This window comes from Lagenorhynchus albirostris, chromosome X (assembly GCF_949774975.1).
Source record: "Lagenorhynchus albirostris chromosome X, mLagAlb1.1, whole genome shotgun sequence".
In the NCBI taxonomy this organism is placed as follows: Eukaryota; Metazoa; Chordata; class Mammalia; order Artiodactyla; family Delphinidae; genus Lagenorhynchus; species Lagenorhynchus albirostris.
Genome location: NC_083116.1, coordinates 40,966,860 through 40,984,277, shown reverse-complemented (window position 1 = coordinate 40,984,277; position 17,418 = coordinate 40,966,860). Strand labels below are relative to the sequence as shown.

At 38.8% G+C, this 17,418-nt stretch overlaps 1 protein-coding gene across 1 annotated transcript; it reads left to right on the top strand.

Moving 5' to 3' along the window:
* The first annotated feature begins 3,443 nt into the window (after positions 1-3,443).
* LOC132513473 (HIV Tat-specific factor 1-like) lies at positions 3,444-5,132 on the top strand. The gene is given in 1 exon segment (XM_060137858.1): positions 3,444-5,132. A coding segment is annotated over 1 exon segment (1,509 nt). The 5' UTR covers positions 3,444-3,446; the 3' UTR covers positions 4,956-5,132.
* The last annotated feature ends 12,286 nt before the right edge of the window (positions 5,133-17,418 follow it).

The window sequence follows — 17,418 nt, the reverse complement described above, 5'->3', positions numbered from 1 at the left end:
ATGCTGCATATGATTTGTTTAGTAGGTAGTTAACACTCAATAAATATTGGCTGTTATTATTAGACTGTGATTTTTTTTATTACTTCCATCATTACCACATGTTTTTGCTACCTTCATCCCAGATGGATTCCCAGTGCAGTGTCCTACCTCTCCTGTAGAGTAAGTACCATGATCCAGACCTTCTTTCTATCCTAAAACCTTACCAACTTTTGATTCAATCCTTATGATTGAATCCTTATGTTTATGCTTCCTATTACATGACAGTTGACTCCACTATTTATCAGTGAGATGACCTCTGTGAGGCTTATTTCTTCAGCTGAGAAGATTAAGTGAGATAATCCATGTAAATCACTTAACACAGTGCCTGGTCTATGGTAGTACTCTGTAAATGTTGGCTGCTTTTACTTCTCTGTACTTGTCAAAACAGGATAGTGGTGAGACTGGAAGAAAGACACTAAAAACACAGATTGAGATGATATTTCTTTCATGGCAAAGGATCTAGAGACATAGAGGGATGGTTATGTATAGCGGTAGATGGGGCATTATGTTCCCAGATGAAAACATGGCTCTCAGGTTCCCATAGCTCGCCCTAGGGATGTGCAGCTTTGAGCTACACCATCTGCATAGAGTAAGGATTTTTACCAGACTCTAAAAGATCCTTTTGCCATTCTTATTTTGTTTTCTTTTAATTCTCTCCTGGTCCCACCCAACTGTTCTTCAGATTCTGGCTACAAATCTACCTACGTACCCACCAGGGGCAAATAAATGATCACAACTCCTTCACATTCCTAAGTATTTATGGGAAAACTAGGTGAGGGTAAGGTCATTTTCCTGGAAACATCAGTTAGCAGGAAAAGGCTAAGGCCTGTTTGAGGTCTACTTCTGTTGGACTATGGTGATGCTTTATAATAGGATTTATTTTTATTCTGAAGTGGTAAGACCTTGGCTTCAAATTAGAGCAAGCGTCTCTAGATGGAATTTGTTTCCCCTTGGAAAATGCTTAATATAAAACAATGCAGACTTGTAAAAAATTCTATTGGCATGACAATGTATGAATAGAGAAGTAAAAATGCCTGCCTCTTAATCCACGTGCCTACCCTGCCAATCCCTACCCCACAGATAACCACTGTTAACTCTTTGTTGTGAATCCTTCTAGGTTTTCTCCATCCGTATATAAACATATATGTCCAAAAATTGGATTCTATCATAAATATTGATCTGCTTCCCCTTTTACATAATAGCATGACTTGGAGTTATTTCTGTGTCAATACATCAAACTCTTTTTCCTTTTTTAGCAAGTGCACAATATAGATGGATTCTTGGGTAACTTCAGTTTTTGTCTTTATGAACAAAACAGATTTTAGATGGTAATGCCATTTACAAGTTAATGAGGTTTATTAAGTTCACACAATTATTAGGTGGGAGAGTCAAGATTTGGACCCATGTTGGCTGACTCCAGAACACATGATATTAACTGCTAGGCATTCCTTAGTTTCTGTAACTTAATTACTTTTACTCTCAGTTTCTAAGGTAAGCAGTAGTTATAAGGTATCAACAAAATTTCACAATTAGAATAGACCTTTGAGACAGCTTATCTATTCCAACCTCTGACTATACAAACAAGTCATTAGATGGTTCCTCTTTGGGAAAAATCATTTCCAAAACTTAACTTTGGTGATATAAAACGTCATTAAATTATTTGCATTTGTGGTGGTAGAAATTCTGGATCGCTTAAGCAATTGTTCATCTTACAACCTTTATATTTTATATCAACATTTCTTCATATGATACGCTAACACTTTGGAGTAGGTAGGGTAAACTGTTATTAAGTCCATTTCACAAGTGGGGACATTTAGGCTCAGGGAAATTAAACAGCTTAAATTTTTTATTGAAGTATAGGTGATTTACATTATGTTAGGTTCAGTTGTATAGCATAGTGATTCTGTATTTTGTACGTTATACTCCGTGATAGGTCATTACAAGATAATGGATATAATTCCTTGTGCTATGCAGTATATCCTTGTTGCTTATCTATTTTATATATAGTAGTTTGTATCTGTTAATTCTATACCCCTATCTTGCCCCTCCCCCATTCCCTCTCACCTTTGGTAACCAACCACTAGTTGTTTTCTATATCTGTGAGTCTGTTTCTGTCTTGCATATATTTCCATTTGCATTACTTTTTAGATTCCATATTTAAGTGGTGTTATACAGTATTTGTCTTTCTCTGACTTATTTCACTAAGCATAATATTCTCTAGGTCCATCTATGTTGCTGCAAATGACAGCATTTCATTCTTTTTATGACTAATATTCCATTGTATATATACTACATCTTACTCCAATAGTCTGTTGATGGGCACTTGGGTTGCTTCTTTTATTATAAATAGTGCTGCTGTGAACATTGTGGTGCATGTATCTTTTCAAATTAGTGTTTTCGTTTTTTTTTTTCTGGATATATATCCAGGAGTGAAATTGCTGGATCATATGGTAGTTCTATTTTTAGTTTCTTGAGGAACATCCATACTGTTTTCCACAGTGGCTGCACCAATTTTCATTCCCACCTATAGTGGGGATGAAACCAGTGAAAAGGGTTCCTTTTTCTCCACATCCTCCCCAACGTTTGTTATTTGTAGACTTTTTGATGGCCATTCTGACTGGTGTGAGGTGATACCTCACTGTAGTTTTGATTTGCATTTCTCTAATAATTAGTGGTGTTGAGCATCTGTTTATTAAATGGCTTAAAGTTATATAGTCAGTTACTGAAGGCAACCTGAATGTCAGGTGAAGGAGTTTTGACCTGAAGGCAGCAAGGAGTTACTGAAGGTTTTGAATAGGGGTGAGGCTGTGGGAGTTACGTGGATGGGGTAAGGAGATGATTGTATGACAGCACTAACACTTCAGAAATAGGGGTGGCAAGAGCCAAGATAGTAAGCCAGGTCAGCTATTCAGATATGAATAGATAAGAAGCATGGATACTATTGATAGCAATCAGACTGAAAAGGAAGGGGTGGATGGAAGAAATATCAGGAAGACAATATTTCTAGAGCTTCATGACTAGCTGGAGATGGGGGACTAGAGAAATAAAAGAAAGAAAAGATATAAGGATGATTCCAAACATATTAGTTGGATTGTCAGTGGAACCTTTTACAAATAAGAAAATCAGTGTTGGAGTGAAGAGCAGCTTGGATTAAGACTTGCTGGATGGCGATGTCGTGACGCGTCAACAATGGCGGCTGCGTCAACAATGGCGACTGCGTCAGCGTCAGCGGGCCTCCGATGTCAAGCGGTTTCCAGACGTTGCAGCGGGACCCGCAGTCATCTTAGAATGTGCCCGCTCCCGCCGCGTTGTGGATCGAGCGGCGGTGTCAAGACCCAGCGGGGCGAGCCAGCGTCACTTCGGCCTCTTCACTCTCCCGGACACTGCACCTGGGCTAAGTCGGCAACATGAGCGGCAACAACTTGGATGAGAACGACGAGTTTGATGAGCAGTTGCGAATGCAAGAATTGTACGGAGGCACTGAGGACGGCGACACCGAGAAAGATCCCGGTGGAGAAAACGATTCTTTCCAGCAGCAGCCGACTGACACCCCAAACGAGTGGGACCTGGACAAGAAGGCTTGGTTCCCCGAGATCACTGAAGATTTTATTGCTACATATCAGGCCAATTATGGCTTTTCTAATGACGGTGCGTCTAGTTCTACTGCGAATGTCCAAGATGTCAGTGCTAGGACTGCAGAGGAACCTCCACAAAGAAAATCCCCCGAACCCAGTGATACCAAAAAGAGGGGAGAAAAGAGAAAGGGTGAATCAGGATGGTTTCATCCTGATGAAAGCAGAGACACAAATGTGTATGTTTCTGGTCTGCCTCCAGATATTACAGTGGATGAATTTATACAGCTCATGTCCACGTTTGGCATTATGATGACAGAGCCTCAAACAGAGGAATTTAAGGTCAAGCTTTACAAAGATAATCAAGGAAATCTTAAAGGAGATGGACTTTGCTGTTATTTGAAGAGAGAGTCTGTGGAACTTGCATTAAAACTTTTGGATGATGATGAAATTAGAGGCTACAGATTACATGTGGAGGTGGCAAAGTTTCCACTGAAAGGGGAATATGACACCTCAAAGAAGAAAAAGAAGTGCAAAGACTACAAGAAAAAGCTGTCTGTGTGGCAAAAGCACTTGGATTGGAGACCTGAGAGAAGAGCTGGCCCATCCCGAATGCGCCACAAGCGAGTTGTCATCACCAGAAATATGTTTCACCCTTGCATATCTCAAACGAATGTTCAAGAAGCCGCAACTGAAATGGAATTTGAAGAACCTACAGATGAAAAGAAGTCTGAAAAAACAGAAGATGGGGGAGAACTTGAAGAAGATGCTTCTGAAAAAGATGCTAAAGAAAGTGGCCCTGAAAAAGAGGCTGAAGAAGACTGTCCCCAAAAGGAATCTGAAGAGAGCTGCCTCGAAAGAGTGTTTGAGGAAGGCTCTCCCAAAAGAGTGCGTGAAGAAGACTTCCCCGACAGAGAGTCCGGAGAACGCAGCCCCGAGAAAGAGCATGAAGAGGGTAGTCCTAAAAAAAAGTCGAAAGAGAATGGTGCAGAAAGAGAGCCCAAAAAGAAGAGACTCAAAACAGATCCTGATGAGAACGGCCTTGAGAAAGGTTTTGAGAAAGAGGGCTCTGAGAAGGAATTTAGTGAAAACATTCTTAAAAAATAGGTAGAAGAAAATAACTCTGAAAAATCAGAATTCGAAGGTAACAGCTCTGGGAAAATGTTTGATGAAGAAGGCTCTGAGAAGGCGTTTGACGAAGAGTCAGATGAGAAGGAAGAAGATTCCACTGAGAGAGGGACTGTGGGTGATTCAGGGAATGTTAAGGAGGAAGGGCCCCTGTCCACAGGCAGCAGCTTTGTCCTCAGTAGTGATGATGACGATGAAGACGATGATGACGTTTAATCCCTTAAACTTGCTTTGTAGGGTGATTCCTCCATCTCCGTTTTGCCTCTGCTCCAGGGTAATTACTAGTAGTGTTACATGAACGTGTGCATAGAGGTAGGATGCCCTCAGATCAATGCAGTGAAGTGTTCGTGATTATCTGTACTGGCCAATTTTAAATATATGTGAACAAGACAACTGGATTCTTGTCTTTTGTCATATTTGTTAAGTGCATGCAGAATAATATTTTTAAAGTATTCTGATTGAAGTTTTTGATATTCAGAAATCAAAAATAAGTTGTTAATATGCAGAAACAGAAAATTAGACCTGAGTTAAATTGCATTTTTCATTCTTGCTATTGCTTTATTCATACTAAAGTTTGGTTTTTCTAAGGACCTGAAAAATCCCTGTAGGAGTCTCCTTGTTTCAGCTTATGATGTTACCACTGATGTCCCCATTTCCCCTCTCTAAACCAGAACATGTTACTAAAACTTAAGAAGTAAAGAACACTTCCGAGTTTTTCCCTGCCCAGTCCTCGCAAGTTACTTTTATTTTTCTTTTCTACCCTCTTGCCATGAAAATTGAGTCTTAAACGTGCAAAAGTAAACTTTCCAAGGTCCACAGCTTCCATTATTGAAAATACAGAGGAAATCAGAATTCTACCGTGTACTGTTTGGGCCCCTCTAGAAGCTGATTAAAGTTACAGGACCTTTACCCAGAAAAATCTATGCATGCACTACACAATCTTTTGTATACAGTTTGGGGTGGTTCATGGATCCCCTGGAGTTTAAGAACTTTTGTCATGCATATTTCAGATTTTTGCTTTTGATTTTGTTCTAGAATCATGGTATCTAGTATATGCTAAGTTGTGTAGTCCCAATAAAAATTTGGGTCTTTCTTGATTGTGCTTTCCAAATTCAGTATTGATGAATTGACTTCTGATGTAGCATTAAGAAGTTATTCTCATAAATTAGAAGAATTAAAATAAACTGCATTGGTGCTTTCTCATGAAAAAAAAAGACTTGCTGGATGCTGGTGGTTGGATATGTAAATAAAAATGTGCAGCTATTTTTAGAAAATGTAGTACTGGGACTTGGATGAAAGCAGTTTTGCAGGTTCAGGCTCAATAGTTTTCTATCTGTACAGAGCTGTTCACACATTCAGTATAGTAGGTCTGTAAGGAGACTTTAAATATCATCTATTCTGAGTCCCTCCTTTTACAGAGGAGACCAATTGGTGAAGTAACTTGCCCAGTGTCCTGAGTGGCAATGACAAATCATATTTCCTGAGTCTCTGTTCCTTGCTCTTTACTGAACTTTAGAGGTTGCAAACTGGTAATGGACCACTGATAGTTGTGTTTAGCCAGTAGAGTAGATTGTATTATTGATCACAAATACTTGCCGCCTCTCTCTAGGAGAGGATTAAACTCCTCCTTCCCATTAAAGTCATCCTTGGCCATGTGACTTGTTTTGGCAAAGGAAATGTGTGCAGAGGTGATGTGCAGTATTCCGGAGAGGAACTATAAAGCATGATTCAAGTACATAGTCTCAGTGCATGATTCACCAGGTTTTCTTTTTCTTCTGCTACGAGTTTGTTTATCAATATTCTAGATAGAAGTAGAATATAGAAGTAGCTGTGTCAGCCTGAGTCCTAGACTAAACATGATGTGCAGCAGATATGCAACTAACCTGTGATGGGATTATAATGTGGGTAAGGAACAACCTTTTGCTGTAAGCTAAGAATCTGGAGTCATGTGTAAATACAGTATAACCTAGTCAGTCCTAACTGATACAATCTACATCATTTAAAAAAAAATGAATCAGTGACTAACATTTGGAAATTTTGAGAATTAGCAGAAAGATCCAGACTTCAGATTTCTGATGAAAAATTGGCAGGAGTGACACATTTGGCCAACCCGGCACACATTGGCTGGGGCTGTATAGCATCTATCCTTTAGAAATAGAAGCTAATGCTATAGTTTACCCCAAGCATCCTATACTCCCTATTTGTATCTTACACCCATCCATCTTTTTCTTCAGTTATCTACATTACCTGTCTGGCCCTTGTAAGCACTTGAATTTGCCACTTTGGCTTTATATCAAGTTTTCCTACCCCTCAGCAAGAAAATGCTAGAGGCAAAAAGAACAGAGGACTGAAGACAGAACTTTAGTTAATACCCACCTGCATGGATGAGATAAAGAATCAGTGGGGAGACATTTAATAACTGGTTAGGAAAGAAAGAAGAAAACCAGAATTGGACAGTTACCAAAACAAAACACAAGGAAGAGACAAGTCAAGAAGGGGGGATGGTCAACCTCAGGGAAAACTACAGAGTTCAACAATAAAGACAGTGATAAAAGCAGGTCATATGTGACCTTTGAGAGAATAATTGCTGTGTTTTGATGATCATGGAAGACAGAAGATAGGAGATTAAGGAGCAAAGGGCTGCTGAGAAAATGGAGGTGTTGAGATAAAAATTTTCACAAGTTTGGTATTGAATGGAAGGAGAAAAATAATTAATTTCTAAAATGGCAGCGGAATCAAACCAAATTTGTTTTTTTTCCCACTTCTTGTTTTGGTGGACAAGGGCAAGGGGCAACACGTGTTTGAAAAGCATTGGCAAAAGAGCCAGTAAAAAGGAACCAGGTTATTGAGGGAACAAAGTTTGGGAGGTGGCTAAGAGTAATGGATAGAGAACATGGGTGAAGCAGCTAGTTTTGGAAATAAAGGATAATAGACCTTCATCTAAGTCTGTTAGTGTGCAATATGGGGTCCTAATGAATCATCAGTAGTAACTCAGAAGAAAGCAGTATCTGGGTCCCATGGTGGGGGTAGGGTAATGGAAGAATGATGACCTTGTCTAGTAGTTCAGAGAAGGTCTGTTCTCTCTGGTTACAGTCTTGAAGGAGGAGCAGACAGGCAGTGAAGGATCTGATAACTGAGAGACTGAAAGCCATTTGCGGCAGGAACCCGAGCCATGTGCCCAGATAGAATCTTGGTGCCTTTCTGGGCCCCTTTTCTGTCAGTTCTGCAATTGCACTAATAAGAAATGCCTCTTATCTCACATAGGTTAATGATTTTGAGAAGGAAAAAAATACAGTTTATTATGATGGCAGGAAGGGCAATGCAAATGGCAACTGAGAAACTTGAAATGCAACTAAGTGCTTTGAACTTCATTTCAAGAGGCAACAATACCACTCATCAAATAGCACCCTCTGAAGAAGGAACATAGAATGACAAAATATGCTAAATTCAGTAATTTTCAGCCTGTGCTCCTAGACCCCCAGGAGACCCTCTTTGTGGTCTGCATACTGGGCCCTTATACTATTAGTGTTTACAATATGTCAGTGTCTCTATTTCTATTAAAGACATAAAATAGGGATTTACTTATGCTACATTAGCATCTCATTATCATGCTTGGGTTTGGACCAAAACACAACAGCTGACCTATAGATCTTTCCTGTCACACAGCATAGAGAGAGAAACCACTGTGCATCATGATGTTCGTGGAGGCCATGCTGTCATTCCCACTACAACCACAATGAGAGTATTGCCAAGGAAGGAATTTCTAGTTGAGTCTTAGTGGAGAATGAAAGCAAATAAGATAGTGGGTTTTTTTTCCTGCCTTAACAAAAGCGCCAGTATTTATGCTGCTATAGCTGGTAAACTCTGTTTTGTGAAGGCACGTTGATGGGGAGGGTACTTGGGATAGATTCTGATAGTAGGTGGCCCATAGGTTCATTTGCCTTGGAAGAGACTGGAGCATAGAAACAAAATTACACTCATTGCCCCATTCTTCTGGGGTTTCAGTTACTTTTCCATTACTTCAGCAGGTTCATTTTCTGAGTTTTGAACGGGGTCAGAATATAGAGAGGGGATTGATAGTGTGTTGGTGGGAAATGTGCTGCAGGAGGGAATGTGCAGGGAGGAATGGGACTGATTCTTGGACTGTAGAATAAAAATCAAAGAGAATGAGTAGTTCTCAACTCTGTTTAATTTACCTTTGTTGTATCTTTCTTTGTCACTAGGCTACACTAGGCACAAAATTTAAGAATTAGTACAATGGGCAAGACTCATGGTCTGATCAGCTTATTCTTCCAACTATGACAATGACACTAAGGACATGCTATTACAGACCTTTCCTGACATCAACTGTTTTTCTTAATTACATGAATATTATAAACTATATACTGGTTCAAATAGGAGATTGAAAAATCCAGGGACCTCAAGGATGAGTAGGAGCTAGTCAGTGGTGGTGGGGTGAAGAGAAGAGGTTGTATTCTGGACAGAGAAAAAAACATATGCAATTGCCCTGAGATGGAAGAAAGCAGCAGACATCTGGGGATTTGAAAGAAGGTCAGTGGAGCCTGGTGAGCAAGTCGGAGGATGGTATCAGTGGAGACTGAAGAGATAGGCAAGAACTGGAAGCCTAAGAATATCCTTTGTGGGAAACAGTGTCCTGAGTCCCATGAACGTTCATTGAAAGCAAGTTCATGATATTATTAGTGGTATTATACTAGAAAGCCTCCATATTCTCGAGCTTATGTTGTACTGTACAGTCACTCGTTTGAGCATTCATTCGACAAGCATATATTGGGTGTCTACTGTATGCCATGTGCTTTGGGCCAGAGTTGTATACCTCCCAGACTTTTGTAAATTACAGGCTGCCACTTACAATGTGGTCACTTTGTCAGTCCTGTCATGACAGAGTCAGATTTAGCTTCTTTTCATTATTATTATCTTGGGTATAGTATTGACGGTTTGGAGAACAGGGCCCAATGTCAGTGAGTTCTGCTGTCAGCAATCTGGAATACATCTTCCAAGGGTGTCCTTAAGCTCCTGGTGGGCAAGATCAAGAGAGAGAAAAAAACTAGAGCTGTGTCTTTGTGCCACTGAAGCAGCATTTGGGGAGATGTTAGGCTTAGTTCTCACGACTCTCTTATCCTCAGTGCTATGAGCTTTGACGAGGAGCCTATAATTGTCATTTTGAAGACTGATGGATGCCACTTTTTTCTTTATCTCTCTTTCTAGCTTTGCTTTATTTAGACTCTGTTTTTTTTTCACCTACTGCCTCTTTCCATTTTTTTCCATCTCTTTTATTCCATTATCCTAGCTGTCTCTCTGAGAATGAGTACCAGGAGTAAAGACTCTGCTCTCAGTAGCAGGGAAAGCAGAGTGACTCATATGGGCTAGCCCTGACCTAGGAATGAACCTTTACAGATATCTTCATCTTCATCCTCATTCACAAAGAGCACTTATGCTGAAGAAATTAAGTCAGTGGCAAAAAAGTGGCTTTCTCATCTGGAAACCAATTTAAGAAGCTTTCTCCACATACTCTGGCCTTCATTGATCTCACCTTTTTCTGTAGTGTATACTTCATTGAACAAGAATCATAAGATTTAGTTCTTGATAATATATTGTATTGGGGAATCTTGCATGATACCACTACACCAGCGGTGCTGCTTATATTGTATTGGGATAGTTTCTAATTCTTTAATAGATGATGATTTTGTTACCCTAACAGGATAGGACTGTAAACTCCCACAGGGAAGGGACTATGACCCTACTTAATTTCTATCACCCTTAGAACTGAGCAAAATGGCAGGCATACAGTTTAGCCATTCAATGGCACTTGATTGAATTAATGAGACCTGTCATATTATTGTACATAGAGGAAGACCTTTGGATTCCTACCTGCCTTTCTTTGATTGTTAGAGGGTAATAGAATTTTTGATAATAATTCTTCCATCGTCACCCTCCCTCATTTGGTCTTTCTCTTTGTGCACCAGTAAGGAGGCATAGATTTAGATGAAACATCCATTTCTTCATGTCAAATTCTGTCCCTTTGTGTGGCAGTTTCCATTATACAAGTATGCCTTTGCTTTGTCTCTACATCAGGGCAAGTGAAAGCCAAGTAACCAACATGAGTGGTTGTATCCCTTTTTTGTTCTTTTACCCTTTGAAGCAGCACAGGAGGAAGAGAGGACAATAATGTAGGAGGACAATAACATGAGAAAGTTGGAATATGGTATAAATGAAGGGGACAGATGTCATTTGAGGCTACAAATTAATCCATCAGGTCTTTGGATTGTTGTAACTAAATGGCAAGAGCTGAGAGAGGAGCTGTGTGTGAAGATGAAGACATTCCTTGGTTTTGGCAGCCTGTGCTTGGTAAACCAAGATAAGAGATTGAGGTGCTGATATTCCCATTGAAAAAATTGCATGAGATTAGTAATGGAGAAAGAGAAAGGGCTTAGAAATCAAAGAAATGGGAAAGGAAATGTATTTGATTCCTATGGCTGTTGTAACAAATTACAACAAACGTCGTGGCTTAAAAAAACACCCATTTATTATCTTACAGTTCTTGAAGCCAGAAGTCCAAAATGAGTCTCACTGGGAGAAAACAAGGTGTGTATAGGTCTGCATTCCTTTCTGGAGGCACTAGGAGAAAATCTATATCTTTGCTTTTTCCAGCTTCTTGAGGCTGTCTGCATTCCTCGGCTTGTGGTGCCCTTCCATCTACAAAGAACCGAGTAACCATATGTGGACAAACTTGGGTGCTAAGTCTGTAGATGACATAGGAGACATGGGCCAGGAAACACTGAATGAGAGCCAATGCCCTTCTAAAGATGTAAAAACTGTTATGTAAATATTATCAGAAACAGATAGCTTAAGAGCCTAGTCATGCTATTTAAAATAATTTCATTATGATTTATAGTGCATATGAATACATCTTGCTTTGCACATGCAGTGTGTTTGCATTAGAGTTCTGTGACTTAAGATGTAGTATAAGATAAAGTCCGTGTAAGCAATTTTGTAAATGTTTTTACATTTAGCTTTCTAATGCCAAAGCTAATTGTTTAATATCTCCTCTGTCCTCTGCTTCATGTCCTTCTGTTTCATTCTGGGCCACTTCCATCCCTCCCTCCCTCCCCCTTTCCTATTTTTTTCCTATTGTTTTTGGTTCCTATGCTTTTCATTTTGTCCTTCTACTGACATCATATAAGTTTTTAACTGAGCAATTAATAGAATAAATAGAGTCAAGTCCAGCATATATACATTTTGGAGGCAGAATTTCTGTTTTGGGAAACCCCTTCAAATTTAATCCCATGCTAGTCAGATTTCATGTTTATAGATAAAATTTTAATGGTTCCCTGTAGCCAATCCCCTAGAGCCCCTCTATGTTTTTACTCTTTCTGTGCTTTGACATGTGACCTGCTTGGAAAAAAATAGGTTTCTTTGAGGATATTATATAACTTGTATGACTTTTCTCTAACATATTTTGGCCAGAGATATGGATTTGATTTTCCCATGGACTGTAGTGTAACTCTAGTTCATTACTCCAGTCAGTGCTCTTTATCCTGGAGGTTATTTTACAGAAGTTGTTCAGAGGAACCCCCCAAAAAGTGACTAGATGTATACTAGCTTTCCATGTCTGCTATTAGAGAAAGAATTCCTGAGTTCCCTACTGATAGTGGGTCAATACTCTCATCTTTGTACATGAAGGAAGCCTCACAGCCAGCCCTGTAGACAAAGAGTGTTTTCATTTTTCATCTTATTCTCTACTAGTCCTTCTTTCCTAGGATGGCCTCATGTCTCTCAGAATGGCTAACAAAAAAATATGGCTTTAAAACTGAGCATAGCTGCTAATGACTTTATGATCCTAAGGCAAAGTTGTCTTTGTACCATAAGAGCTTGGCTGTGATTTGATAGTCTGAGGTGTGGTGATGAGGAAATGGATGATGGCTGTTTAAATCTGTCCGTGTGGCAAACTCAACAAGGTTGAGTATAGCCTGGTGGTTAAATTTTTGGTCTCTGGACTCATGAAGAGTTGGATTAAGTTCTAACTCCAACACTTACTAGCTTTATGTTGTTAAACAAGTTACTTTACCTTTTTGAGCTTAACTTTCTACATATGTAGTAATGTATATCTTAGAAGGTTAACTGAATCACAGGGAGATTGTCATTGAAGACTGTTTTCCCTAAGCAAGTGGGCAGCTGCCCATCCAAAAAATCTAATAAATACAGAGGCACATTGTACATCAAACTGAAATAAGGCAGCCTAGTGTAGTGGCTAAAAGGATGGATTCTGGAACCTGATGCCTCGGATTCAAATCCAAGCTTTATCATTTAATAGATGTGTGGCTTCAGGCAACTTATTTCATCTTGTGGCTCCAGTCTTCTCATTTATAAAGTGGGAATAATGATAGTACGTACCTCAAAAGCTTGGTGTGAGGATTAAATGAATTAATACAGCTATAACACTTAGCACAGTGCCTGGCACATACTAGGCGTTCAAGAAGGGCTATCTCCTCTTATTATTGATACAAGTGTTGTTAACACTACTACTAATAAATAAATAAGTAAAGATGATAGATGTAGAGACTGAGATAAAGGATGATACCTTGGTTTCTAGCTTACTCAGCTGGTTCTGTAGTGGTACCATTTATTGAGATGGAGAAAACTGAGAGTAGATTTAGGCATAAGTTTTGGGAATGGCAAAGTTTAGTTTTTGATGTAAATGTGAGGTGCCTGTGGAATATGAATATAAAAGTTTCAAATTAGGCAGTTTTTCTACAAGTCTGGGGTTCACAGAATTATGGACCAGGGATATACTTTTGAGAGTAATCAATATACTATATTTTTAAGATTATGATACTGGATGACATAACCAAGAGAGAGAATTTAGAAAGAGAAGGAATGAGGGGGTCCAGGATCAGTCTCTGGGGGTATGGATAATGAAGAACCAGTAAAGGAGATTAAGAGGTATGGCAAAAATAAAAGAAGGAAACCTACCTTTTAAGTAGGTTTCAAGAAGGAGGGCATTGTCAACTGTATAAAATGAGGGCAGAAATATCCATTGAATTTGACCCTTTTGAGAAGTTTGGTTATGAAGAAGCATAGATTAATGAGGATGATAGCTGGATGTGTCATCAAGGAAGGATCTCTTTTTTAAAATATCAAAAATTCTAGCACATGTTCATATGTCAGCAGAGGTGATCTGTTAGAGAAGGAGAGATCAAGGAAGAGAAAACAGGAGGACATAGAATCCAGAGCATAAATGGAGGGGTTGGCCTTTGACAGCAGCAAGAACGCTGCCTTTACTTCTATGAGGTAAAGCGCATAGCACAATGCTTGACATATAGTAAATGCTCAGTAATTAGTAGCTGTTATGCTTGTTGTTTTTGTTGTAAGCTCAAGAGCCATGCTGACTTGGACATGGAAAAGGCAGTTTGAGTATGCTCAGAGCTCAAGCCTTAGTGGAAGGAAAGCCTGGGTAAGGAGTTGGCATTTAGGGTGTGCTATTCTAAACAAAGACCCAAGAAATGTGAATTTTGAGATATAAATGCATTTGGCTAGGTTGTCCCACCTAACCTAGCCATATTTTTTATATCAGGGGAGGGTATGAGGCATCTCTGATTATGACATGGACAAAAGACAAGGTACTTTTATTTTATCAAGTATACTTCAAAGACGTGGCTCTGAGAAATGGGCAGATTGAGCTCCATTGAGATTCACTGATCAGCATCTCTCATAGTGCATGTTGTCCCTGTAACACATGTAATTAAGGAGAAAGTGTTCCCATCCATTATATTTACCTCAGCAAAATGTGCTTCCATATGATGACATTAAGCAGTAAGTGCTTTGTGATTTATGCTGTTTCTATGATGTCATTGTCTGTGCTCTCAATACGATAAGCTGAAGGCGTTTTAGCTATTATTCCTTTAGAGACAAGTACCTTTTGTTAAGGGCCGATTTTTCCCAGCATCCTGAAATGCCTTTGCCTAATCATCTCTGAGCATAAATGCAAGCTTTGTGATTTTTCAAAAATGCTTCAGAATTTCCTATAAATATGTGCTTTTTAATTCTTTTCTCAAGTGGTCTTTATGCAACCAATAGAAGTCTAAATGTTTGATTGTTTTTTTCATCCTATGTTTTTTAGATTAAAAAAAAGTTTGATTGGTATTAGATATGAAAGATAGAATACGCTTTAAAACTTTCAAACTGTTATTTGAGATCAGTATTAGAGAGAGAGGCTCTTTCAACAACTATCTGTTGTCCTGGTTAAAGTGTATAAGAAGCTACCTGGCCAGGAAATGGGCTGCATTGGTTTTGAACCTGCCTTGTTATTGGTACCATATGTCTGTTCTCCTAAATACTGAGCCTGGTCCTTTGGTTTCTGTGAATTTCCAGATTCCTGCATATTTGCCTTAGTCTCTAGGATTTAGGCCTTTCTAGTTCCCATATCTTTGCTTGGTCTGGCCTGTCATGCTTTGTCCTGTGTGTTTTCAGACATGTGTGTGCTTGCCTGGTTTAATTCACTAACTTTTCTCAAATGCTCAATCAGGTATGCCTTCTGACTTTTGATCCCGGGACTGATCTCTGTCTTGGAGTACCAGCTTTTTACCCTGGCCTCCATGTTATACTGTAACTCCCAGCACCGGCATTGAGAGCTGAATAAATCACTGATCTGACCCAGTACAGCATTTCTGATTTTCATAGCAGTAGTCGTAGAATGTAAAGGATGCTATGCTTGACGTTTGAATCTCTGGGGTTAAACTCTGGCACTACCAGAAACTCACTAAATGTCTATGAGCAAATAGCTTAGCTTCTCTGAATTCAGTCTCTTCTTTTGTAAAATAGGAATAATTTTTACTTCATTCACTTTTGTGAGGATAAATGAGAAATAAGATATCATATGTAAAAAAAACCCTAACATGATAACTAGCACGTGTCTGTTAAATCTGATATTTTCATACACAATTCTGTGTCATTAATTAGTTTCTTTTTACAGGCAAGTACTTTTTTTTCAGAGCAAATACTAGCCCATAAGTAAAAAGTATCAGTGACAAAAGTTTCCTGCTTAAAATTCAGAAAGACATTACCACATAAGTTCATTTTAACAATTATCCCAAGTTTCCCAATTAATTTATCTTCAATTCTTATGTATTCTGATCACCAATTGCATTATGTCCCTTCTGAAAACAATTAATATGACAACTTGTAAATTTCTTGCAGAGAAACTGGATATTCAGAACTGAACAAAAACATGATAGTGATTATAAGAACAAATATTTGTGTATTTGGTGGTGTTATCCAAGAAATAATTTGAACTTTTGTCCATTTATAAGATGTGATTTGCTTCTTATGTTCAATGTGCCATTCATTAAAACAGCAACATAACATGGCATTTTAATCTATATATTTTTGGTGAAGTCATGCTATTGAAATACAACTTCATGTGATTAAAATGATTGCTGTCACATTATCTAACCATAAAGAAGATGGGAAAGTAAATCAGCTCTTTTAGAGTACTTAGTGCATAAAGAGGTATTTAATATACAGCATTCTGTTCAATGTTCAGGGAGGCAAATATCATTATTCCTGATTTACGGATCTGAAAACTGAAGCTCAGAGAAGTTGAGTAACCTGTCTATGGTTATACAGCTAGTTCAGAGTATAGCTGAGATTCGAACTCATGTCTTCTTTATTCCAGTTCCATGTGTCCTTTTCACTACTTGAGGTAAACTACTACTGTCTCCTGATACCAGAATGGTAGGGAAGACCCTCTGTACTTGGAGTTGTTCAACGGTTAATCCAATTCCTGGCAGTGAACACATACAACTGAGTGTGAAAGGATAGGTTAGTAAGGGAACAGAGAACAGGCAAAGGCTGAATAGCTCACATTCAGAGGCATGTTGTATTCAGCTAATTCATAAACACTGCACATTGGACCTGCATGTATGTAAAACTCAATGATTACAACCTCCCATCTTCAAAAAAGGGAAGGTCAGTATAGAGGAAGTATATCATATGTGGAATGAATCTGTAAATCATTTTGGTGTCACGTCACTCCCGTTACTGTCTTACTAGGGGATGGCAGCAGTGTTTTTTACTCAATGTGTGCATGTGTGCAATTGTTTTCACTGGGAAATAAATCAGCGATGCTATAGTCTTATGACCCTAAGATAATTGTATAGGTTTTTAATGCATTTATCATGCATCCTACAGATAACTTTGCCCAGGACAATTCAGCCATCAGTTTCATTCTTGTTAACATATACGACATCCATAATGTTATAGTGTAGATCAGATTTCGTATTTCAGCTCTTCCATTTTTGTTTAAGTGTCCATGATCAATTACTTAATGTCTCTGAATCTCAATTCCTTCTATCCAATAGGGCTAAGACTACCTTATGGATGTATAATAAAGAGGAAATGAGGAAAAATAGATGTACATATTCCCTTATATTCTGTTCAAATGTTACATGGAGATGAATGAAAGCCAGTTCCATTGCTGTTCATGACAACACTCTTGTAGTAGCTTAAGTTCCACTAGCTGTGCACTGCTCATGGAAGCTATTATGTGTGTATGTGTCTGTTTTGTTTCCACACCTAGACTGCTTTGCTCTTGAGGACAGGGCAAGTGTCTAGTAACATTTTTGTATCTCTAGGGCCTTTCATAAGTATTTAATACATGGTG